The following is a 26755-nucleotide window of genomic DNA, read 5'->3' as shown; positions in this document are numbered from 1 at the left end:
ATTTTAGATAAAATTAAAATTGTCTCTACCTGTAGCGGAGAATAATGTTGTGGCAGGCCTTTGTTCAAACGATCATAGCAAATGTTGTGATAGGGATAGAGACATGCGATTTTTGGTTTTACAAAAATAATACGATAGAAAATAATACAAAGTAATAAAAACCACCTGTTATAGGGGCATTTTTTTGAGAAATTTATCAAATAACCAAAAAAACACGAATTTAAAAGCAATTTTTTTTCAAAAAGTATCATTTTTTATTATTTTTTGGCCTTTTTTATGTATTTTATGTATTTTTTTAGTATTGTCTGTTATTTAGCATTATTACTGTTTTTATTTTATCAGGATATACCGCTTAGTTTAAAAGTTATTACGTTTTCTTTACAATAAGTAATTGGAAGAAAATAAATTCTATAAAAAATTAAAAAATAAAAAAATTTTGATCTCTTTTTTGTCGATAAAAATAGGTCTAGTTTCATCTATTTTCATATGTACACTTTAACGTGACTCACACTGTATATAAAAGAAAGTCGTGTTAGTTACACCACTTATAGTCCAGTCATTTAAGCTTAAATTAGGTAAGAATCTCGGAATTAGAGATACCCAGCTGTAAGTCTGTAAATACTTGTATATTGACACCCTAAAAGTTGTCTCAAAACCTACATATGGTAGGGTGTAAGCAACTATTAAATTCAAAACCTACATATGGTAGGGTGTAAGCAACTATTAAATTTTAAGGTCAAAGGTCACAAAAATCGGTTTTTTGCGCTTTTTTTGGAAATATCTCATTTCCTATGGGTTTTTTGCTATTTGTATTTATTATCAATATTGTAGAATACTAAATTCTCTACAAATTTTGTTTAAAAAAATTTTTTATACGGTGAACCGTTTTCGAGATAGAGGGCGGAGAGTGCGCGGTCACTGCATCACTTCAGGTCAACTTAAGCGGTTTAGGTTTTTCATACAAAAGGATTTTCCCGCTAATTCCCGTGGGAATTTCGGTAATTACTTGTAATAAATAAGCTTTACCTAAGTTTACTAAGGTACCTACATGCCAAATTTCAAGCGTCTAACTTCCGTTAAGCGTTTAGATTTTTCATACAAAAGGATTTTCCCGCTAATTCCTGTTCCCGTGGGAATTCCTAAGTAAACTATAACCTGCCCAGGTGTATGAAGAATAATTGTACCAAGTTTCGTTAAAATCCGTCGAGTAGTTTTTGTTTCTATAAGGAACATACAGACGGACAGACAGACAGACAAAAATTTTACTGATTGCATTTTTGGCATCAGTATCGATCACTAATCACCCCCTGATAGTTATTTTGAAAATATATTTCATGTATAGAATTCTGTCCGTCTGTATGTTCCTTATAGAAACAAAAACTACTCGACGGATTTTAACGAAACTTGGTACAATTATTCTTCATACACCTGGGCAGGTTATAGTTTACTTAGGAATTCCCATGGGAACAGGAATTAGCGGGAAAATCCTTTTGTATGAAAAATCTAAACGCTTAACGGAAGTTAGACGCTTGAAATTTGGCATGTAGGTACCTTAGTAAACTTAAGTAAAGCTTATTTACAACAAGTAATTACCGAAATTCCCACGGGAATTAGCGGGAAAATCCTTTTGTATGAAAAACCTAAACCGCTTAAGTTGACCTGAAGTGATGCAGTGACCGCGCGCTCTCCGCCCTCTATCTCGAAAACGGTTCACCGTATAAAAAAAGTTTTTAAACAAAATTTGTAGAGAATTTAGTATTCTACAATATTGATAATAAATACAAATAGCAAAAAACCCACAGGAAATGAGATATTTCTAAAAAAAGCGCAAAAAACCGATTTTTGTGACCGTTGACCTTGAAATTTAATAGTTGCTTACACCCTACCATATGTAGGTTTTGAGACAACTTTTAGGGTGTCAATTTACACGTATTTACAGACTTACAGCTGGGTATCTCGAATTCCGAGGTGAACTTACTATAATGACTGGACTATTATAACTCAAGAACGGCTGAACCGATTTAGCTGAAAATTGTCAGGGAGGTAGTTTAGAGCCAGGAGAAGGACATAGGATACTTTTTATCCCGTTCGAAATTAAAAAAAAAGTCTGATTATTTATTGCCATTAAGGCGGAACAAAGTTCGCCGGGTCAGCTAGTACCTACTAAAAGAAAATCTTTTACGATCTCGTTTATTAGTAAGCACGAATTTTTCTAAGCTTCATTCACTGCTAGTGGGCAATTAACGGTAAATCTATGCATACACACAAACAATAACTGTTCTATAACTATACCGGTTTTGGTGCTCCAGCCATTTATGCCGATCCAAGCCCCAGATACTCAATTCTTTATTGCATTTCACAGTGTACATTGGGTCTTCCTACTAGTTCCAATGCTATGACAGATTTGTCTTCAATACGTAAGCAGATGGGTTGCAAAAATTGTTATCTCTGAATACGTAGCATACGTACTTGACCCATAAAATCCAGGCTTTAACAAACATTACTGTATTTATGTACAACGGCATCAAGTCAAGCTATACATTGAAACACCGTATGTAGTCGTAATAAAGACTATTCTGCTACAAAAATGTCTGATGTGCGGTTGACTGTACTTATTAAGGAGGTCGCAACTTTAATGTAAACTGGCGATAAAATAACGCGATGTCTATGAATCATAACGGAAGAGCAAGTATTTGATTCATTTCAAATAATAATTAATTATAATTAGGTTGAACTATCTTTTGTAGGGTTAATATCATTAATAACTCATCTCTTTCTTCTTATTTCTACTTCTTTGTTCTTGCATCCTTATCTCTATGTGATGATATAAACTACAGCTATGTCGGAAATAGACTGATACAAAACTTATCTCTTTCGACTCGATGATAGCAGTCCAATAACACTCATTTTAGAGTAAAAATCTAATTCTTTATCACTAACATAATAATTGTTATTGATGGGATTGCTACCATGTACCTTAATTTCGAGTTTCCGATATTACGGCACTGTTACAAGCGCCATGATCACGGAGTAACTGATGAAACTGGCGGGTGAGATGTTATGGGCATAACATCTCACCATAATTAAAAATCTCATTACTTATTTCAGGGAAACCAATCCGAAAACTTTAAATATTTACTAATTGTCCTCTTATTGTAAGTGGTACTTAAAAGGTAATCTTGAACTACGAGTATCAGTAAATTGATAAGTAAACATCACACCGTTTAAATGTCAGGAGAATTTACAGCATTTGGATTAAGATAAGCCTTACGATGAGAACTATTCAGTAATCTGCTTACTTCTACTTGTTGTAAGTCCATTGAGAAACAAGTGATAACTAACAGATATACCACTATTAAGTGTACATGACCCCATTATTAGTTAATAGAAGAAACATTATCGTGCTAGCTGTTGAAAGGGCGATAATAAGTAAAATTACTAAATTGGGACGATAAGAATCTTGTTTACATTTCTTCCTAATTTTCATGATTTTGTGCAATTTTCTGAATAGGTACTTACTTAACGACAAAATAGCATTGCCCTTGAAACTGAAATAAGTGAAACCTTATGATCCATCACTTACGTAAATTGTATTATGTGATGTACCCATGTGAATGCGACCAATGTGACGGTACCAGTTAACTTATCTTTTTGTATTGTTTTTAACGTTTTACAGAAGAAACTTTGTTACTATGCACAAAATTGAGACATTATTTTATGCATTTTAAACTTTATAAAACTTTTTAGGTATCTTTTGAATTACAAAAATAAGCCGATAAAAAGATTTAAATTATGCACGTCTGTTAACAGCGATATAGTTAATCTTAGGTAGGTATTACCTGCCATTATCTGTCTGTAATTATAAGTAAAGCTATCCGCAACTTAATAATAATATTATATCTACAACTAGCTGTGCGTGAAAATAGTTTTTTTTTTAGTAATATTAGGTATCCCGTTTTTGCAACACTTTTCTTTACTGCTCCACCCCTATTGGCCTAAAGTCTATCGAATTTATGTGCTTTCTAACGCCAAAAGAATTTTTCAAATCGAACCAGTAATAATTTCTGAGACTTATGCCTGTTTTCACCATCAATCCCTATTTTTTAAGTACCTATGGTAACATATAATCAGGAATTTTGTTTTCATAGGGGTCACTTAAAAATTAAGTATTGATGGTAAAAACGAGCATAACGCAAACAAAGAAACTCTTTAGCTTTATAATATAAGTATAGATTTGTGACTAATAAAAAAGTTACAATCCTTACAAAAAGTCCATAAAAAAGTGATATACCTACTCGTAAGAAACAGTGGGTTTTTTGTTTACTATACCTCAATGACCTGTTCTGGAAACCGTCACATGATTGCGTTAAAACAAGCGATTTCACCTGATCTCTATAAATTGCACTTCGCAATGCATACTGTACCAGGATATGCACTTAAACTATTGCATAACCTGTGGCTTGTGGTAAAAATACATTGACATAAAAAAGTTTACCGTATTTTTTGCGGAACTGGATTATCGAAAGATATGAACAGATCTGAACAAAGAGTATTAAACCAACTTTTCAGTTAAAATTAGGGCAAAGGTAGCTTAAAAGGTATAGATTAAGACTAGGCACAGACCATCGATTTTTAGTTAGCCGATAGTTGTGCCCGATTTTAAATTGTATGAAGAATCGGCCAAATCAAATCGGTGTAATTTGTGCACTTACATACATGCCCATACTGATCAACTGCCCGACTAAACTATCGGCCGACGAAAAATCGAGTCTGCGCCTAGGCTAACAGTTGCTGTTAAAGTAAAGCTGGACATTCACGGTCAGTTAAACTGATAGATTGAACTGACAAAAAAACTGCCAGTCTAAAATTAATTCCCATTTCACATGGCCAGTTTCTACATGTGCATCAGTTCAAGTGATCAGTTAAACTGACCGTGAATATCCAGTTTTACTCATTTTGGCATGCATAAATAACAATGTGTTACCACTCCAAGAGGTCGTAATTATTTTTATTGAATCAAATCAAATCAAATCATTTATTTGTAAGACATAGGTAAATGTGGAATTCAGGTGGTACATAATAATAAGAATAGAATAAAACTATTTTAAACGAACCTTTGTCCACAGACGAACTTGAGCTGGAACGATAACAGTACGATAACGTTCTTCAACGAGCGCTGGTGGCACTTCGTACCTGAGATGTCCAACGGGAGCCTGTCAGACAACATCACCACCATCAACCCTGTCATAGCGGTGAGCATTTTGCCTTGCATTATAATAAAGTTACCACATAAAGTTCTTGAGATCACGGTCCGTAAAGGCGGGTCCAGACATGTATCATTTGCTCGATCAGATCACCGTATCCGTATCGTCGACGCGTATCATGATCGCATATGTATGTATGGACCCACGTGAAGTGACGGGTTATTACCCGGTGATCGGATCGGGCAAATGATACATGTCTGGACCCGCCTTTAGACGAAGAGTAGGCAGGCCTCCCACTCAGTGGACCAACGATCTGGCGAAGGTCGAGGGAAGCACCTGAATGCGGGTAACGTAGGCCATAGACTGACCGGTCGTTGTTGAAATTACATTGTCTAGCAAACCCCGAATTTTTCACTTTACATAGAATCTTTAAATATCGCATTTGAAACTCCTGAGGGTCGATGTAGACCACTGTATCCAGTGGTAAAGAAAAAGGGATTAAAGATACTTTTTAGTGACGTTTTATAGTCACGCTTTATTTATTGATTAGCGTCGCGGATCACGAGCTTTGCGTCTCGACGCTACTACACTTACGCCCGTATTCACAAACGATGCTTGCTTAAGTGACACAGCGCGCACAGCGTTGAATAGAGCTCTGTGGTAGTTCGTGTGTCACCCTGTGCGTCCACGTGCACTGTGAGACGTGTATGTTTGTGAATATGGGTGATAATCCCTTTTTTCCCTTTCATTTCTTTTTTATTTCCCTTCTTTCTTCCTTTCCCTTTAATTTTCACTAATATTTCTTGATTTTTTATAATATTAATCGTTTTTGAACTTTTGAACATTGTTGTAATTAGTTTTCCTCTTCCAGACGGTAGCATACACGCTACGCCACCGCAACGCTCTCCTCAACATGTTTGTAGACGGCTTCCTTCGCCTCTATCACCGCAACCTGTTCCTAACAGCCAACGCATCGGCGTGGCTATTCGACGGCATCGACGACCCCGTCATCGACATCGCCGAGCAATTCCCGAACTTGCCCATCAACATACCGTTTGATAAGTTCGGATGGTTCTATACGGTGAGTTTTATTGTCTTTTATGTGAACCAGTGCGTGATCGAATCAGAAATGAGGAGATCCGTAGGAGAACCAGAGTGACTGACATAGCCCGCAGAATCGCTAAAATCAAGTGGCAGTGGGCGGGGCACATAGTTCGTGGAACTGATGGTCGCTGGGGCAGGAAAGTTCTTGAGTGGCGACCACGAGCCGGAAGACGTAGCGTGGGCAGGCCTCCCACTAGGTGGACCGACGATCTGGTGAAGGTCGCGGGAGGTGCCTGGATGCGAGCGGCGCAGGACCGGTCTTTGTGGAAATCCTTGGGGGAGGCCTTTGTCCAGCAGTGGACGTCTTTCGGCTGAAACGATGACAATGACGATGATGTGAACCAACTTACACCATATAGGTCGAAGCAGACTTACAACCTGATAGCTATGTATGAATGCGGCTCTCCCTCCCACTTACCCGCTGTATTAGAGTATCGATGTAACATCACGTCTTGGCCTGCATCTCACCTGATGGAATGTGATGACCAAAAGCGAAGTTTGTTTTATATTTTTTTACCGACAAAATAAGAGGGTCCTCAAATATTTTATTTTATTTATGTTCCCCGATTACTCAAAAACGCCTGGAAACAACGCGATGGCGTGTGTGCATTAAAATCATTTAGTTATTGCTTGTTACATCTTTCACATAGTAAGTTTCGGGTTTTATCTAAAATATATTTTACTAAAAATCTTATCCAAAGTAAAAACGTCTCAAAACAAAAGTTAAAACAATAAACAGGAAACCTCTGTGCGTTCAAGGTCATATTAATTTGATTCGTCTTATTGGTGACCGTTTATTTGCAATGAACTATGTCTCATAGAACCTATTTGCATATTGTTACTCGTGTTACGTATCGTGATTATTTGCCATAACGATACCTGAGAAATATAATGGTTGCACAATCACATACACAGGTATCTGTAAATATTAACGAAACAAACGAACTGTCTAGACGCCTCGTATTAAATATTGCCTTTGCCTATAACAATGCTAAGAAATTACCATAAGACATGTAGGTACATTTTATAAATATACTAGCTTTCCGCCCGCGGCTTCGCCCGCGTTTAATTTTGTCATAGAAAAACATTAACGCGCGCGTCCCTGTTTCAAAAACCAAGATAAAAACTATCCTATGTCCTTTCCCGGGACTCAAACTATCTCTATGCCAAATTTTATCAAAATCGGTTCAGTGGTTTAGGCGTGAAAGTAAGACAGACAGACAGAGTTACTTTCGCATTTATAATATTAGTATAGATTATTATCTTTATTTTCTCTCCATCTTATAACCTAAGTATGTTTAGCAAATACAATGCTACATCACCATCATGACATTCCCAGAGGCAAATGGAGGATTTAGTTACAGTCCCCACGCACTGAGTAAAAATGCTCTATCTTAGATCTCATTATCGGATGCGGAGTTGATACATGGACTCAGTCCGAGATACGTTAAAAATACTAATTAAAATAAACCTTGAGTTACATGAGCCTCCCAAACGGAATTACTCGCACAATGGGTTAGGACAAGAACAATTTTATGCTGATGACATGCTGATAATCGAGCACAAAGTTCATTGAAGTTGACATCATCGCTTTGTACGAGTTATCGTCTGTGCGTATTACTTGTGGTAGGACTAGGTATTACTCATTCGTTTATGTGGCTGATGTATGTAAAACCAAATATTTATTGAATAAATTAAAACTATATTACAGATAGTACTCTTAAATTAGATAAAAGATAACAATAGAAGACCTAAGACAGAAGAAGAAGTAACCTTTCTAGCCCACTTACTATAACTTGTTTGTAATCTAATTATCTGGCAAATAAATGATTCGTAAACATAATTGTCAGTAGCTGTTTTGTTTTACATAATAATGATGTGTTACAGGTAAAATTAAGAAGTAGTTAATTAAACATTATGGGTTGAGTGATTTGAAATGGTATGTTAAAGATCAGGAGGTCCATTGAAACGTATTTTTTTCTGCCAGATGGCATGATTGCTTTCTAATCTTAGTAAGTAAAATATGTATAAAAACAATGTAATCTTAAAGCCGATATACGGTTATTGTGATAAAGGATTTAGATCAATATTTTTCCGTGACGACATTTTTTTAATGATTATCTTGCAAAAAATACTTAATGAGCATGTGACATTATCGTTGTAACTAACAAGTTGCAATACAATCAAGGGGCTCTTGACGATTCCTTGGCAATTCCTCTTTCCTATTTTGTCCAAGTTAAAACGTTGAACGTCATGCAGGATAGTTAGGAGACTCAATCAAAGCATAGCCTTCTTAAATCATAAACCTCAAATACCTAGTTACTAGTAGTGTGCCTAGGTATGAGTCGTGCTGTAGATAATGACAATTCAAAAATGTCTGTTTGCTTGGACTGGAATTGGCACTTACAAACCGTCAAATTTTGCTCTGAAGGAGCCTTTACATGGTTCTAAACTTTATTTTGCAAGTGCTGAGTCCTTAGGTTCATAAACATCGTCAAAATAGCTGTTCCGTTGTCCGAATATCCATTGTGAAGCGTATCGCTAATCTATTGAGTAACATTTTGTAATTGATTGCATCGGCGCGTTACGCGAATTCCTTCATGGCTCGGGTGCGCGGGGCTTTCCTTTCCTTATGTAACCGTATTTCAATACATTTCTTTGCGTCTATACATGTTTATAGCCGAATATATCGATAATATTATAATTGAGAATATTGTCTTATTTTTTTGTACGTTACACGTCTCAAACGCCGATCCAATTTGATTTTTATCATTGGTTTTCATACACACATAATACCTATTCATTTATGTATCAAAATTACTTCATCACCCCACACAAGCGTTAATTCATAAGACTAATATTACAAATTAGTGTTACGTGATTAGATTTTATCAGTAAGTCTGTTTGTTCAATCACGTCATCTTTTATCTATATTCTTTCCACTTTTTAGTACGCAAATCCAAACGGCTATCACCTGTATTTTCTCAATTTCAAGTAGTTATGAACATTTACTACAGGTTATTAAACCTTTGTCACCTCACCTGTCATCCGCTTTGCAATGGAGGGAAGTCGAACCTTAATTTCAAACTCCTATTTTCTTCTGATTAATTTCGTTGCGGGTCCAATGACAGTTTAACTTTCCCCCGGGACAAACTTGACCTTCATTGGTTGGGTTTTTATGGCGGTCAAGCTGTCGATCCTGGCTACACAGGACTTGCAGTGGTGGGAACGAGAGGTGGGAATAGTCCCGTAAACATTTCCTAAAGGCTCAATATGGTGTTGCAATCTCGTTGTCGTGGGTTTGATTGCCAGAAGTAATAAAGATGTCATTTCCATTTGCGATTTGAAATTCTGATCTCCAAAAAATCGTCTCCAGATTCTATTAGGTATATGTCAGTAGTGTTTGAAACAAGAGCCATATCAAGCCAATTTGGTCTCGAGGGAAATAATCAATCATTGGACTGAAGCTAAAATTTGACTACCCTCCAAAGCGAAGCAGATGATAGAATCAATCAACAAGTTGTGTACGGAGGCCTGTAGGAGCCTAGACAGGCTGCTTGCCTTCTGGGGGGATCTGGGGTGGTTGGAGTAGGAAGATAAACCACATATCGCGCACAATGGCCCAATCATGAGGTGCGTTATTCGATTGCCCTGCAAAACTAACTAAGTTGTATACAGTCACTTGTTCCTATATGACAATAGGCAGGAAAACTTTGGGTGATAGGTGATATCATATCTTTACTAGCGAACCTGACCTTGCTACACAAATATTCGATTAATTCATATATCAGTCTAATCGCTAAGTATTTGTGAATATCATTACATTATTGCACCTGTTGTAATCTAATCGGTCACAGCGCCACACGGAAACGCGTTGTACTAGACTAGAATGTTCTATGGAAAAACTTACAGTAATTTTTACTTAGAAAACTAGACAAAATTTTGTCGGTAATTAAAAATGAATCATCACGTATCCGTGAACAGTTATCACGTACTTACTACCAACACAGAATAATATTAAGTACTAGGTACGTACAGAAGTTTTACTTCGCGAAGGTATTTAAAAAAATGTATGCTCAATGTCATTAACAATATGGTGTGATTTAGCCTGTCTGTCACCATTTTGTTGACAAACGTCAGTGATCGGCACTGCGCCGAAGCTATAGAGCTGACTTCGGGTAAAATGCTGTGACGTGAGGTGCCAAACTGCGGAAAATGGCGGAGGAAATACATGATTTAGCATGAATTATATTAACTACTTATTACCTCTCAGTGTCTTGAGGCAACTTAATAATAATAATAATAATAAGCCCCCCAAAGTCTAACCTTACGTCCGCGCTTGACCATCTAAGCCACGTGGGGGGCGGACACCCGAAATATATTTTCTGTACGGGTGACCAACAGGGCCATAGCAAACCCAGCAGTATGGAGTTACGAAGTAGGAAATTACGTATAATGCCGCTTCCTGGGGGCGATCGCCGGGGCACACCTGGAGCCGACGCTGGGTGTCACAGCATGCGAACCGTCGGTGGCGAGGAGCTGAGCAGGCGGGCTCCCGCTGGGCATGCACCCGAATTAACTACAGCCGAAATCAACTCAAAACCGTCATCACCATCATCCTCAATCCACAGTCTATTCCAATCCCCCAGCTCATCGCCTCATTCTTTTGAAGACCCAATTACATCCCGATCATCTACAACTTCCCCAGCCCCGGTAGATGTTGTGCGGACAGCTGATGCTGACGAATCTGCACCCACTACTGGAACCACACGTGCGCGTAAAAGATGGAGTAATGAAATGAATAAGTTCATCTGGCGCACATACCTTATAGCAACTAATTTGGAAAAAACAAAAAAAGGTTACCTGGATTTACTTCACCAAAAGTTTTCCCAAACTTTCCCGGACATGGAAGCATCTAGACAACGTTTAGGGGATCAGCGTAGAGCTATAGTAAACAATAAATTGCTACCTGCAGACACCCTTGATTCGATCAGAGCAGAAGTAATAGCCGAAATGCAGGGAACACACACAACATCAAATACACCTACACATTCCCAACCACCAAACAACATGATCAACGAAGGCGGTAGAATAGTGGACAGATGATATTAATGAAGCCATTATTCGATCCTATTTTGAAGTCACACAGTTGGAAACGGACTTAACCATATACAGGAAAAAACTTAGGGAGAAATTTATAGAAATTTTCCCACATTTGTCTCATCTTTCAGAGCAACGGATCTCAGACCAGAAAAGAGCAATCATCAGAAATAAATATTTTAATGAAGCCAAAATCAATCAAATAAGACAAGAAGTAAGTTTGCAATTACAAAACACTCGACATACTAATGACTCAAGGACCATACATGAGGATATATCGCAAAATAGTAATAACTTAGGAGGAAGCTCAAATGATACTCAGATTAGTGATAACACCCCTGACAACTCTAACAACGAAACACTACACACAAGTACATTTAGCAGACATATAGACATAACAAAAATAGAAGAACAATTTAACACGGCATTTGAACAATTCCAATCAGTTGACCCGACAAACAGACCTTTTATTCCAAAACAGAAAACCTCTAAAAAACTATCATTTATTATCGAAAGTTTGAATATTCACGTTTTACCAAAACATTTGAATCATGATCTAGATTTTTCCACGTTACATGCAATTATTTATTCAGCTGCTTATACAGCAGCTATCTGTAATAATTCGAAGGTATATGACCGCACTAGCTCAGTTGAGGTAAGACACAAACGAAAACCGTCGTGGCAGCAGCGGCTAGAAAACAAAATAGCCAGGTTGAGATCTGATATAGGACGGTTAACAAGTTATATGCAAGGTAATAGAAGCTCACAAGTCACCAAAACAGTAGAAGAAATAAAAGGGAAGTACAATATACATTCAGTCCACGAAGAGCCTAACTCAGAAATAGCGCATTTTCTCGACACCCTCAAACAAAAATTAAACGCAGCTTCCAGTAGACTCAAACGATATCTAACGTGCACAGCACGCAAAGCTCAAAATAACCAATTCCAACATAATGAAAAATATTTTTACAGACATCTTACTTCCAGCCGTACTCAAAATCAACACAATCAATCAGATAATCGAACACCTTCGCCGCAGGAACTCCGTCAATTTTGGGCCAACATCTGGGAAAATCCGCTAGAACACAATAGAGATGCCGAATGGATTAACGAAACCGAAATATACACAAACTCTACAGAAATGCATTTCGAATTCATAGCTGCAGACACATTTATTGAAGTAATTAAACGAACACATAACTGGAAGGCACCTGGAACTGACAATATACACAACTATTGGTACAAAAAGTTTACCAGCACTTACCCATATATCCATAGTCATATTAATCAATTCATACAGGAACCACATACTATCCCAGATTTCATTACACAGGGCGTAACATATATGTTACCTAAGGACCATGATGACACAAGAAATCCAGCCAAATACCGACCCATCACCTGTTTGCAAACTATTTATAAAATCCTGACATCTTGTGTAAGCGAAGAAATATACAAACACTTAGATGAACATTCTATCCTGGCAGAACAACAGAAAGGCTGCAGAAAAAACAGTCAAGGGTGTAAAGAACAGTTAACGATTGACGCAATAGTTATGAGGGAGGCACAGCGAAAGAGGAAAAATATTCATACAATGTTCATTGACTACCAAAAAGCATTCGATTCTGTCCCTCATAGCTGGCTGATACACGTCCTTAATATATATAAAGTACATCCTACCATAGTTAATTTTCTGAAATCCACAATGCAAAATTGGCAAACCGTACTTAAGATCAAACAAAATGGTACTTCATTAACGACCGAACCTATCCGAATACAACGAGGAATATTCCAAGGTGATGCCTTAAGCCCACTTTGGTTCTGTCTGGCATTAAACCCACTCTCGCATTTGCTCAACAAAGCTAACTTAGGATACAGCATTTCAGTTCAACATGATCACCAGACACTCTCTCATTTGATGTACATGGATGACATAAAGTTGTATGGAAGCAGTAAAGAAGAACCACTTTGGTTCTGTCTGGCATTAAACCCACTCTCGCATTTGCTCAACAAAGCTAACTTAGGATACAGCATTTCAGTTCAACATGATCACCAGACACTCTCTCATTTGATGTACATGGATGACATAAAGTTGTATGGAAGCAGTAAAGAAGAACTATTCACTCTAGCAAATATTACAGAAACGTTTTCTAAAGACATTAAAATGCAGTTTGGAATAGATAAATGTAAAGTTCACTCCGTCGAACGAGGTAAAGTCCAACACAACCCATACTTTGTTGAAACAGGAGAAGAAATAGAAGCGATGAACGAGGACACAAGCTACAAGTATTTAGGTTTTTATCAAGCACGACAACTATTACAAAAACAAACAAAACAACAGCTCAAAGATAAATTCAAGCAAAGACTTAAAGCTATACTCAAAACGCATCTTAGTTCCAGGAACCTCATCAAGGCAATCAACACATATGCTATTCCGGTACTCACTTACTCTTTCGGTATCATCTCTTGGACACAGACAGAATTAGACACACTCCAACGTAACATAAACACACATATGACAAAATTTAGGAAACATCACCCAAAATCTTGTATCCAGAGGACCGTCCTCCCAAGAGATGAGGGAGGCAGAGGACTTATTGACATAAAAAAATTGCAAAACAGACAGATAACTACATTAAGAAACTTTTTTCACAAAAAAGCCGAAACAATACCACTTTACTACAACCTTACTTTAACAGATAACAAGCTGACACCCCTAAACCTACACGACAAAAACACACAAGCAAATGAAAAATGCTCACTTGATCAGGACAAAGCTACGCAATGGGCTCAAAAGTCTCTTCACGGAAGGCATAAAGCTGACCTCAGTCAACCCCATGTCGATAAGCAAGCATCGAACGCATGGCTGAGGCGCGGCGAGCTATTCCCTGAAACGGAGGCTTTTATGCTCGCGATACAGGACCAGGTGATAGCGACGCGTAACTATCGCAAGCACATCACCAAAGAATTGCAGGTGGATCTATGTAGAAGATGTAATAGCGCACCGGAAACCATTCAGCATGTCACCGGCGCCTGCAAATCTCTGGTCCAATCCGACTACAAGCATCGACACGACCAAGTAGCAACTATCATTCACCAATACATAGCACATAGACATAAATTTATCCCAAAAAAATCTCCGTACTACAAATATACACCATCAACCATACTCGAAAACAGCGAACTAAAAATCTACTGGGACCGCACCATAATCACAGACAAAACCATACATTACAATAGACCTGACATTACAATACATAATAAATCTAAAAAAACCGTATACCTAATTGATATTGCCATTCCTAATACACATAATATACAAACAACCATCTCAGAAAAACTTACAAAGTACCATGACTTAGCCATAGAACTGAAAACTCAATGGGGAGCAAATGCTGTTTACATAGTACCTATAGTTATATCATCTACAGGAGTAATACCCAAAACATTAGCAAAAAGTCTTAAAGTTCTGGAAATTAATGACAACATGACATACTTACTACAAAAAGCCGTAATTTTAAACACCTGCCGTCTTACCCGTAAATTCCTGTCCTCGGAAATATCGTCATTCAACGCTGTTATGCTTGGCTGAGGCCCGCATAACAGATTAATAACCCACCCCAAAAAGGTGGAGAAAAAATCAAGAAGTGTATAATAATAATAAATCTTTGGACAATTTCACACAGCGCCAGCTAGCCCCAAAGTAAGCAACTTAAAAAAGTACATTCTGTGTTTTTATTATTATTTAGGCAGTTAAATACTGCACAGTATGTACGAGGGTGGTCTGAAAAGTTTCCGACCTCAACGTGAAGATGGCAGCACACATCAATTAAAATCAGGGAATGTAATTGTGCATCTTTTGACAGCAACACTTCAAAGTTTCAGCCATTTTTGACGCGCGGTTTTTATTTGAAAGTCGTTTGAGTGAGTCGATGTGAGTATTTTTGTGAAAATGGAAAAAATCGAGTATGAGCTGTCATAAAATATTTGTTTTTGAAAGGGAATATCCCTACGCAAATCAAAGATGAGTTAGATTCTGTGTACGGGGACTCTTCACCGTCATTTACCACAGTAAAATTTTGGGCAGCCGAATTTAAACGTGGCCGTAAGAGCTTGGGAGATGATGAACGTTCGGGACGTCCAAAAACTGTAACTACTGACGATAACATCGCTAAAGTTCACCAAATGGTGTTAGACGACCGCCGAATTAAAGTGAAAGAGATAGCAGAGGCAATGAAAATGTCCAAAGAACGTGTTTGTCACATATTCAATCAAGATTTAGGCATGAGAAAGCTGTCCGCGCGTTGGGTGCCGCGTTTGCTAACGTCAGACCAACGACGTGTTCGAATGAACATTTCCAATGCTCTGTTGGCGCAGTTTAGGCGCAATAAATCCGAGTTTTGGCGCCGACTAATTACTGTAGATGAGACTATGTAGAAAAATAAAAATAAATTTAAAGAAAAAAAATCTTGTATCTATGTTAGGTCGGAAACTTTTCAGACCAACCTCGTATTTAGTACACCATTTTCTTTATTTTCTTCCATCATACACAAGAATACGCGTGCGTGAGTCAATGTTCGCTCGTATGTGAGGCCTTGTCGAATAGTATCCTGTAGGTGGGCCATCGTGCGTGTTTTGTTTTCGATGTAAACTCGCGGAGATAAACAGGCCTGCTAGTACCGCCTTTGATTTTGTGAAATAACATTGAAAATGACATTTCGACTTGGTGAGTAGCCTATAAGGGGCTATTTCCATGTCTCATTGAGTCCTAGCATCGAATAAAAAAAGGATAAGACCCCTACCAAAAGACATATGTGCTTAGAATTACAGCAGGAGGAATGGAGGGTAGGAAAGAAGGATGTACTAATTCAAAATTTCAAGGCCAAAAAAACACATAGTCTATTTTGACTGTTTATCTCTTTATTTTTTAGTCTCCAATGAGGGTTTTCGCGTATGAAAAATCCGCCAGATGGCAATACGTGGACGCGAGGTCCAAATGCTGCATGATTGGTTATTTTTGACATGACATTGACAGATATGTCAAAATCCACCAATCACGCAGCAGTCAGACCCCACATTCACGTCCCGCCATCTATCGTCCCGGATCTTTCATAAGCGAAAACCCTCATTATCACTGATGTATAAAACGTGTAAACTGTAAAATAAAATATCTATACTCACGATTCTGAAACTAAAACTCTTTTCTTTTTCAGAGGAACGGCTCAATCGACTACGACGGGGCATTTAACATGCACACAGGAGCGTCGGACTTCTCTCAACTCGGCAATATAATGGAATGGAGATACAGCAACCGTACGGCATTTAGAGGCGAATGTGGGAAAGTCCAGGGCTCCACTGGTGAGCTGTGGGCACCTGAGCTGGGCCAGCCTGAGGTCTATATCTTCGCCTCGGATATTTGCACGTGAGTATTCTTTAGCATTCATAAACTCTCAGGAATTCGCATCACTTCCGCTGCTCATTTCAGTATTTAAGCATGTTTATTTATTTATTTATTTATTTATTAGGGACATCAACAGCTTACAGATTTCAATGTAACATTAGACACTTAACACTATGGAAAGCCAATAACAGATATCCACGCAGTAACTTAGTTTAAATTTTGTCTGTGTACAAACAAACATTTGTGAAGAGAAGCTGAGATAAGTTACATAATTTTATTAGTCTTATTACAAACATTTCACAATTAAACTTGTAAAATATTTGCAAAAAACAGTGCTCATAACCTATTAAATTATACTATAATTACATTCCACATTGTTATTTACCATTTACTCGAACGCCAAATGGAGGGAAGCACAGCAAAGAGCGAGGTTAAGCGCTGTCATCAACCTTATCACACAGACAAGGTTGAGCAACGGTTTCTGCGACATGAAATTGATGGTGTTACATAGTCATCGTTACATAGTATAAAACAAAGTCGCTTTCCGCTGTCTATCCCTATGTATGCTTATATCTTCAAAACTACGCAACGGATCTTGATGCGGTTTTTTTTATTAGTTATTAGATAAAGATATTCAAGAGGAAGGTTTTTATGTAAGTAAGTATAACATATTGCACTTGTGCGAAACACGGGCGGATCGTTAGTTAATTATTAAGACATTAATAAACAGAGGAAAGAATACCTTTTTACGGTGTTTCGTTATTGATAATTTGAATTTTTATTTGTTTTTTGAAGTGTTCCTTACTTCCAATGAAAGGGTCTGCTGCACAAAATATTTTATTGTAAAGATTGAGAATCCTGTTCACTATAGAGTGCTTTGCGTACGTAGTAGAAAAAATAGATGTATGAAAGAGACTGGTGTGTCTTGTGCGTCGGATTGGGGTACAGAACAACACCTCCCCCAACAATGGCGGGCAGTCTAGACGTCCGCAGACTACATCGTACAGTAGACCCATATCTAATATCTGTCGACGCTCTTCCAAGGTAAACATGCCGTAGGTCCGACAAAGATCTCTATAGGCCACCTTATGATCCGCTTTTTTACATGTTTATATCAGTTGTCTAGTACCCATAGTACAAGCCTAGCTTAGTTTGGGACTAGAGGCGCAATGTAAAATGTCCAATGATTATTATTATTATTTCAATGCACCGGCATCAAGCGCAGTGTGAAACGTTCACTCGCAAGGTGCTGCTTCGTTTTGACCGTTTTTTCAGCAGTGGTCATTCGACGACTGAATGACACAAGAGTTGCATAAAAAGAATTGACCTTTTTCCCATTAAGTCGGTGATACTATGAACACTCGAAAGCAGGATATTTGTGACGCTATGAGTATTTAAACAGGTCTCACAAGTTCAGTAACTTTTTACGCACAAATATGTATGCTACTCGTATTTTAATTATGCTTGAAAATCCTTTTTGGACAATCCCTATGTTGAATATCACTATTGCGTAATAATAATTTCCAAACAAACGACGAGACTAATCCACAGATAAGATAACCATACCATATTTTTATGGTGTTTGTTATCTATGATTCCTTATTGACGCGCCTAATCTCAAAAACAGTTCCACAAAAAAGGTTATCTAGAACATTCGTATGATTAATGGAAAGTAAGTTAACTAATGAAAAGTACCTCCTTATCGAACAGGCGTAGCCAGACGAAATAGTATAAAAATAATGTCAAACATACCATCCATCTATGTATATGTCACCGTAAAATTGTGAATTCCGTCAGATTATAATCTGATGTAGTTAAATTACAATCTAACCTAACCTAACCCACTGTTAGTTTACAATCTAACGCGTTATATTATAAACTGACAGAGTTCACAATTTCACGTTGACATATAGATAATCGAAAATAAATATGTAATATTGATAGCGGAATAAATTCAATAAACCAAGTTCAAAAACTTCTTGTTGCATTGTTTTCTATGAGTCTTATTTTCTATGAGTTTACATCATAACCACAGATCACAAAAACTAAAGAGAGATGTGATAAGGGGGCGGGGCCGGTGTCGCAGCAATATGCCCAAAAACAGAACACATTGTTCGTGACAGCAATGATGACAGCAGCGACGTCATAGTGTAAATAGTTTACATTGCTTGCGTAGTACTAAAGATTATTCGAACGTTGAGTATTGATACCGCAGTGGATAATGAGCACATATTTTGATTACTTTGTGTGTGTGAATTTCTAATGCGACACTGAGGTTCGAACTCCGCACATTAGTTGGCATCTCTCTATATTTCTATGATCATAACCAATATAACAGTGGACCGTTCTATCTGCCAGATACATGATCCTGAGTAAAGACAAGGAGGTGAGAGTGCAGGGAATAGACGGCGTGCAGTACGCAGCCAACGACTCGGTCTTCGATAACGGCTACCGGTATCCTCACATGGTAAGGTCACGTAGAGTTAACAGCACGTCTAAGGCTAAGAACTCACGGCGCGATTTTCACCAGCGGCCGCGGCGGTTGTGGAATTGCGGTTTTATTTCAAAACTCACGGGAGCGGTTATTTGCGCGGTTATTCTAAGAACTAAGTAAGTCACTGGTACAAAATGGTCGCCCGTCGATCGGGCGGTATTCGCGCGGGCGAAAACCGCCGAGCGGGACCCGATTACAACCGCGCCCGCTGCGGGCGAAAACCGCGTCGTGAGTTGTGCGTGCATTAGTTTTTACATAAGTATCTGCATTCTACAGAAGCTGCGGGCCCGCAACCGCCGCGCGGGTGAAAATCGCGCCATGAGTTCTTAGCCTAAACACTGTATCCTATCACAGAATAAGTAATAGTACAGGTACAGAAGGATTACTCCGCAAGACGATTTAAATAAATGCGAGTCTTGCTACGACGCGATACAGTGGAATTCAGCTCGCACAGCACTACGTACCTACAATTTTATTCACCTACAAGTTTTGTCTCTTTCTATCGCGTGCCTCTGAACTCTTCTTACGCTGTTAGGGTTGCTGTCTAGTAGTGTCTAGTAAAAAAATAATTAATCTACTTTTTTGTAATGAGGTACGTATGTAGGTAAGTACGCATTCATTATGGAAAACCTTGGGAGAGGCCTTTGTCCAGCAGTGGACGTCATTAATTGGCTGAAACGAACGAACGCATTCTGAGCAGTAGTCATGGTAGGTTAGGTTCCTATACTATCCTAAGAATTATTGATTACCTACATGGCCAACATACCTTTCAGCATCTTTTTGTAAGCGAAAAAAAAGATAAATCCGGTAGATTTCTTTTCGAATTTAAACACCCGAACGCCACACAATAATATTTCTTTCTCTTTATGTCCATTTTTAAATAATACTTCGATCATAGAATTAGGTAGTACTACAACGCACGCCAGCGTCCTGACGGGCGCGCGCGTGACACTCGACTGATATAATACCCGCCGGCGGGGCGCTTCGCTGTAGGTAATTATCGGATGTACCGCGCGGAGTGAGCCAGGCCTGATCCTATGTAGTTGTAATACGAGCGAGTTTGCAACTCAAATGTTATAGCCTGATGTGCTGTCGACGGTACAATAAGCCTGCATAATTGTCGTCACAAACAAATTGACGAATAACGTTATGTTGACACAATATTAAGGCTTGTTTTGCGAAGTATGAATCTACCTTCAAAAATTATTCTAGCATTACTATCCATCGATGTACCGACTTGAATCTATGCTTTAGTTTAAGGCTGAGTTGCACCACCTAACTTCGACCGTAACTATAACGATAACCGGTGTTTTTTGTATGGAGTTTTGACATTTGTCAAAGTTAAAGTAAGATGGTGCAACCCAGCCTTAATGTAGTTTTAAGCTTGGATTAATAATGCATGCCGTGGTCTAGTGTTATCAAACGAAAGTTTATATCGATAGCAGACGCATATCAAGAGACTACCGATACTATCGATTTAATGTTATTCTGAATGCAATATCGTTCGAACTATTTGCTTTATGTATCGCACTATATGATGCATAATGTTGGTCGCGAAAATGACATGTATCGGGTATAATAACTCGAGAGTTTAATGCGGAAATTATAAGCTTCCTACCTATGTTTCAATTTAAGCTTTATTACCCATAAGTATTTACAACGGACACTTCAATATCTACGTAATCAAAATAATGATATTTTTCGATTAGTTATCGCTATATTATACGACACTAGGTGTGTAATAACCAAGCATGCGTGACCACGTGATCTTGTTTCGCCGCATTGATTAGCACGTGAAAATTACGTATTGTTCAGTCAAATTGGGTCTTCAAAGATTATAAAATAATACAATATATGATAATCAATCTACCACATGCAAACATATTACTATACGTAGTTTAGATATAAAATTCAGGCGACAATAGTGGCGGTGTTGGACTGCCGATCCAAGGATCTCTAGTTCGATCCCGTTGATACTTTCACTGTTGTGGAGATTGTGGTAAACACAACAGTGAAAGTATAATACAAGCATAATTAACGATAATATACTCTAGAAAATGTTGCACTAATCTATACGAATTTAAAACATACAATATTGTCTGTATATTCAGGGTAACTTTCGATGCAATAAGCAATAGAAAATGAGCAGAATCGCCACCATGCCAGTGACGCCACCTAGTGAGTGCAATACAGTAGCTCTGATTATGATCTTTTGACACCATAAACAAGATCTGTGGGTCTAGACAAAGTGCAAATTTTAATCGCAAACCAGTCGAAAAGCCCCTTTTTTGTATGGAGTTTTGACGATCAAAAAGTGCGTTTTGTCTAGGGGGGCTGGTTTTGTTTTTGGATCGTTCGGTCGCCACTTGTCAAAACATTTCAGTCTACCTACATGATAAAAGAGACCTATTTTTTAATCTTTTGATAAAATTCCACATCGTCATGTCGAACGGCTAGCAACCGACGATGCAACGTAAATGCTATAAAAATGAGATTTTTATTTAGGTTATCAGATTCTACCATTCAGCATTACGGCTGGAATTTTTATTACGGAATTAATTCTTATTAGACCCAGTTAAATTAATTTCTTTATCCACTTTTGTCATGATATTTGGGATAATATTTAATTTAATAGCTTCAATACGATAACACATTTTAGTAATCGTATAGTCAAGTGCAATGTATTTTTTTAGTAATCATAGTTAAGCGAAAGTTTACCTTCAAAAAACAGTCTCAGCAGTGTTAGGGTTCTTTCAAATTAGAAATTTTCAGCAGGACGTCTCTCGTGCGTTTGCAAGACCGCACACTAACTTATTGGTAATTGTCAATAATTTCAGTTGTCATACAATTTACCGCGTGCGGTCTTGCAAACGTCCGGCTCAAAACGTCTAATTTTAAAGAGCTCTTAGGTTTCGAGCTTTAAAACATTTTCTTATTTCCGGAAATCTTTATAATGTATCTTTTTATTTTTATTAATTCCTATCCTTAGGCGTGCTACTGCGACGAGGTCCGAGACGGCAACTGCCTTCCGCCGGGAGCGCTAAATGTGTCGGAGTGTCGCTACGGCGCGCCAGCCTTCGTGTCGCTGCCGCACTTCCTCAACGCAGACCCTTACTACCCTAGCAAGATAGAGGGCCTTAACCCTACGAGGTGAGACTCAGGAATAGGCCTTTCATATAGGCTAGATAGATATAGAATATCAAATACACTGGTCATCAAAAAAATCGACCCTCCCGCGACAAGCACTTTCAAATGTATGCATCCCCACTTCCCACCAATATTGGCACCATTTAAAAGCCTAGTTCTAAACTTCATTTCATTAAAGGAAAGGTTTTTACCCCGAACATGTGTTTGTAGAGGAATCCAGAGTCACTTCTTCAAAAAATAGGTAGTTACGCTTGAGCCAACTTTTATGGTTTTAATACTGTTAAGTTGGGATTAATCGCTTTCCATCTGTTAAAGAGGACACGTGAGATCATTATTTGGTTTTATAACCATAAAAATTGGTCTAATTGATCCCAGAGGTGAGCCCAAAGTGAGGTCTTTTTTCAAGACACATTTATTGTATATCGCGTTTATGTTAATCATTTATTAAGAAATTAAATGTGTTTTTCTTTAAGTTTATTTATTGGACTTTCAAATAACACCAATATTGTTGGGGCACCATGATTGTGTCAGTAGAAACGAGTTTTCCTGTAAAACGTAGGTGGGCCGATTTTTGTGATGACCAGTATAGTTTATTCAGTACGCCCTATCCAGGGCGCTTTAAATACACGTCCCAAATAAAGCTTGCCTTACCAATAACTTCGGGACAACATATGGGCTGGGATAAACTTACTAACTCCATTATTATGGCCCTTAAAAGCTAAGGACACCCAAAAAGCGATGAAGCGTGCCGTGCTCGGAGTTGCCTGCCTTACAAATCAGAAATGAGGAAATCCGAAGGAGAAACCTATGCCCGTTTTCACCATCAATCCCTAATTTTTAAGTGACCCCTATGGTAACACATAACAGGAAATTTGTTTTCATATGGGTCACTTAAAAATTAGGGAATTAGTGACTTATTTACATAGCCCGCAGAATCGCCAAACTTTGCAATGAGGGCTATCGTTTTTATACTTAACAGTTGGCACCCCTGGCGATTGACAGGACCTTACTCTACAGTGGCGCCATCTTGATGAGTGCAAATGCGATAGTCCTCCTACCACTTTAGCGCTCACAAGTTGGCGCCACTGTCTTCGCTACCAGCAAGTGACAGGACCTTACTCTACAGTGGCGCTAACTGGTGAGCGCTAAAACGATAGCCCTCATTGGCGGGGGGACAACTAATGTTTGGAAAACGTTTTTGAGTAGCGCCCGTGGAAACCGGGTAACTCAGTGTGGGCAGGCGTCCAATTCGATCAACAGACGCACAGTATGTTATGAGACTGTATAATCGGACATTCTCATTTATTTGATGAACCGTATAGAGATCAGTTATACAAACATGATAGTAAAACTCCCGTTTGAAAATCCCAAGTAGTTTTCGCGGTATAAAAATTCAAAGTTACCCATTTTTTTACTTCAAAATTATCTAAAAATATTCTCACTAGTTAACTAATAACATTTAATTCAGAATTGTTATAATACTTCATAGAGCTCTTAAAACTACACGTAATAAGCGTATTAAGTGCTTCGTAAACGCATTCAGTTAATTAGGAAAAATGATTTTAGTGATTTTTGTTTTTATTTTTTTTCTCAATTATACCTCAATATATGCAAACATTTTTAATTGCAAGATATAGTCTGATATTTAATCTAATTGTATAAAAAAAATCAGCTTTAAATTCCGTGATATATTTGAGGAAAATCAAATTGAAAATATGCGCCAAATAGAATTGTAAATTTCCCATCACTTTTTAATAGCAATATTTCCTTTGGATGTTTAAATATCATCAGCTCGATTGTACCAAATTATTGTATTGACATTCGATTTACATAGGTTTCAAATCGATGAGAAAATTATTAAAGGTAGGATAAATTCGACTTCCTAGATTTGTTTACATACTTTTTTAGTTAGTTACTTACATACAACTTAAGTTAATATAAGAGTGTTAAAAAAGAAAAAAGACTCGACTTGAGAACCTCCTCCTTTTTTTGAAGTCGGTTAAAAACAATGTGAATGTGACTTTTTAGAACCTTCAACACTATGCACATAACAGGCGGGATTTAAAACATTTTAGACATGAATATTATTCCTTCCAAAATTGTCGACCCTAGACTCGTAAAAATTTTATTAAGACGTTTTATGTTTTTTCTCAAATATATCACGGAGTTTAAAGCTGATTTTATTAATACAATTAGATTGAATATCAGACTACCTATATCTTGCAATTAAAAATGTTTGCATATATTAAGGTATAATTGAGAAAAAAAATAAAAACAAAAATCACTAAAATCATTTTTCCTAATTAACTGAATGCGTTTACGAAGCACTTAATACGCTTATTACGTGTAGTTTTAAGAGCTCTATGAAGTATTATAACAATTTTGAATTAAATGTTATTAGTTAACGAGTGAGAATATTTTTGCATAATTTTGAAGTAAAAAAATAGGTAACTTTGAATTTTTATACCGCGAAAACTACGTGGAATTTTCAAACGGGAGTTTTACTATCATGTTTGTATAACTGAGCTCTATACGTTTCATCAAATCAATGAGAATGTCCGTTTATACAGTCCCATAACACACTGTGAGACGATCTGAAGGTCTAAGCCTTTGTCCAGCAGTGGACGTCCTTTGGGTTAAACGTGATGATCAAGCTATAATCTGGTCCGTATATCCGTATAGCTCGCACACTCGCTGCGGGTGCCAGTCGCACAGTCGCGACAGCAATATAATTACGCGCGAGCGATAAGGATGGGTAGCTAGGGGTCATTGGACAAAATTCTACGTGCTCACGGACCGGGCTTTATGTATGATGGTATGTTTTGTTTCTGTTGCAGCGAGCACAACTTCAGGCTGTCACTGGAGATGTTCACGGGCATGCCGCTGGCCGTGGCCGCGCAGCTTCAGGTCAACATGCTAGTGCGACACGTGGGCGGCATCGCGTAAGTGCCATTATAGTCTCTACAGCACCGGAATAGGGCCCACTGTCCCGTGGCACTTGGGCGGCATCTCGTAATTGTGTGAGTGCACGCCATTATAGTGTCTACAGCACCGGAATAGGGTCCATAGTCCCGTGGCACTTGGGCGACATGGAATGAGTGCGCGCCATTATAGTCCCTAGAGCTCCGGCATAGGGCCGTTATAGTCCCTAGAGCAGGGGGTTCCCTGAATGGGGGGCACGCCCGCGAGAGGAGGTGCAAAGACCTTTAAAGGGGGGGGGGGGGGGGGCAGTGTCCCGCGGACATCAGAATATTCCACCTTCGGCCTGATTGTCACTTACCATCAGGTGAGATACAGGCCAAGAGCTTCCTCGTTGTGGATAAAATAAAAAATAAAATAAATAATAATTATTATGAACAGTGTGGTCTTACGGTCGGGCGACATTTGAGTAACGGGCAGTGTTACGTTATAATATTTAAAATAAAATCGAATTTCATTGAAGCGGCCCTTCATTGAATCGTAAACCTAAGTCTGGACTATTTACCACATTCGCTGTAATATCAGAGAACTTACCCATATTACTTGACTCGTTCAAAGAGCTGTCTGCAATATACCACGCTTGATCACAAAGTGGGAGATTTCTTAAATAAAATGACCCTAACAAGGTTTAGGTTTAGGTTTAAAGAACTTTATTCTCATAAGAAATTTACATTTCACTTATAATGAGATACTAAAATATTTAATAAATAAGTTACAAATTAGCCACTGGTACTAGTAGCTGCTAGCCTGCTATGTGTATCTTAAGTTTCTTTTTAAAAATATGTAAACTTTCACAATCCTTCAAGTCGTCAGGCAAACTGTTGAATAGCTGTGCTCCCTCAAACAGTACAGTTTTTGTTCCGTAATTGGTCCTTGGCGTTATTGTTTTGAGTTTAAATTTATTTCTTAAGTTATGTGTATTACTCTTTATGTTTATTTCTATATTAGTTTTAATAGTGTCAGTTATAATTTTTTTAATCAAAATGCATGTATTATATCTGTATAGCTGTGATAAATTAAATAATTTAGTTTTTACGTATAGTTCATTAGTGGGCGTGTGGAAAGGATAATGGAATAAGACTTTAACAATTTTATTTTGGGTTCTCTGTAATGGATGAATATTGGTTGGTGCAGCAGATCCCCAAATTTCAATAAGATAATCCAAATGAGATTTTACCAGGGAATTGTAGACAGTATGTTTAATTTGTTTCGGAATACAATGTGAAATCTTTCGAAGTGCTCCTAGTAATGATGTTAGTTTTGATTTAACATAGTCAATGTGCGGTCTCCAAGTTAATCTGTCATCTATAAGTAACCCTAAGTACT

The 26755-nt window shown here is 37.9% G+C and overlaps 1 protein-coding gene across 1 annotated transcript in view; it reads left to right on the top strand.

Moving 5' to 3' along the window:
* LOC135072726 (protein croquemort-like) overlaps positions 1-26755 on the top strand; it is a 45219-nt gene that overhangs the window by 12716 nt on the left and 5748 nt on the right. Inside the window, exons 4-9 of the mRNA XM_063966753.1 lie at positions 5127-5252; positions 6076-6285; positions 16622-16830; positions 19168-19276; positions 22293-22453; positions 25288-25392. Coding sequence (XP_063822823.1) covers positions 5127-5252; positions 6076-6285; positions 16622-16830; positions 19168-19276; positions 22293-22453; positions 25288-25392 — 920 coding nt within the window. The remainder of the gene's footprint in view (positions 1-5126; positions 5253-6075; positions 6286-16621; positions 16831-19167; positions 19277-22292; positions 22454-25287; positions 25393-26755) is intronic.

This window comes from Ostrinia nubilalis, chromosome 6 (assembly GCF_963855985.1).
Source record: "Ostrinia nubilalis chromosome 6, ilOstNubi1.1, whole genome shotgun sequence".
NCBI lineage: Eukaryota > Metazoa > Arthropoda > Insecta > Lepidoptera > Crambidae > Ostrinia > Ostrinia nubilalis.
The sequence above is the reverse complement of the archived record's forward strand: the minus strand, read 5'-3'. Positions and strand labels throughout refer to the sequence as shown.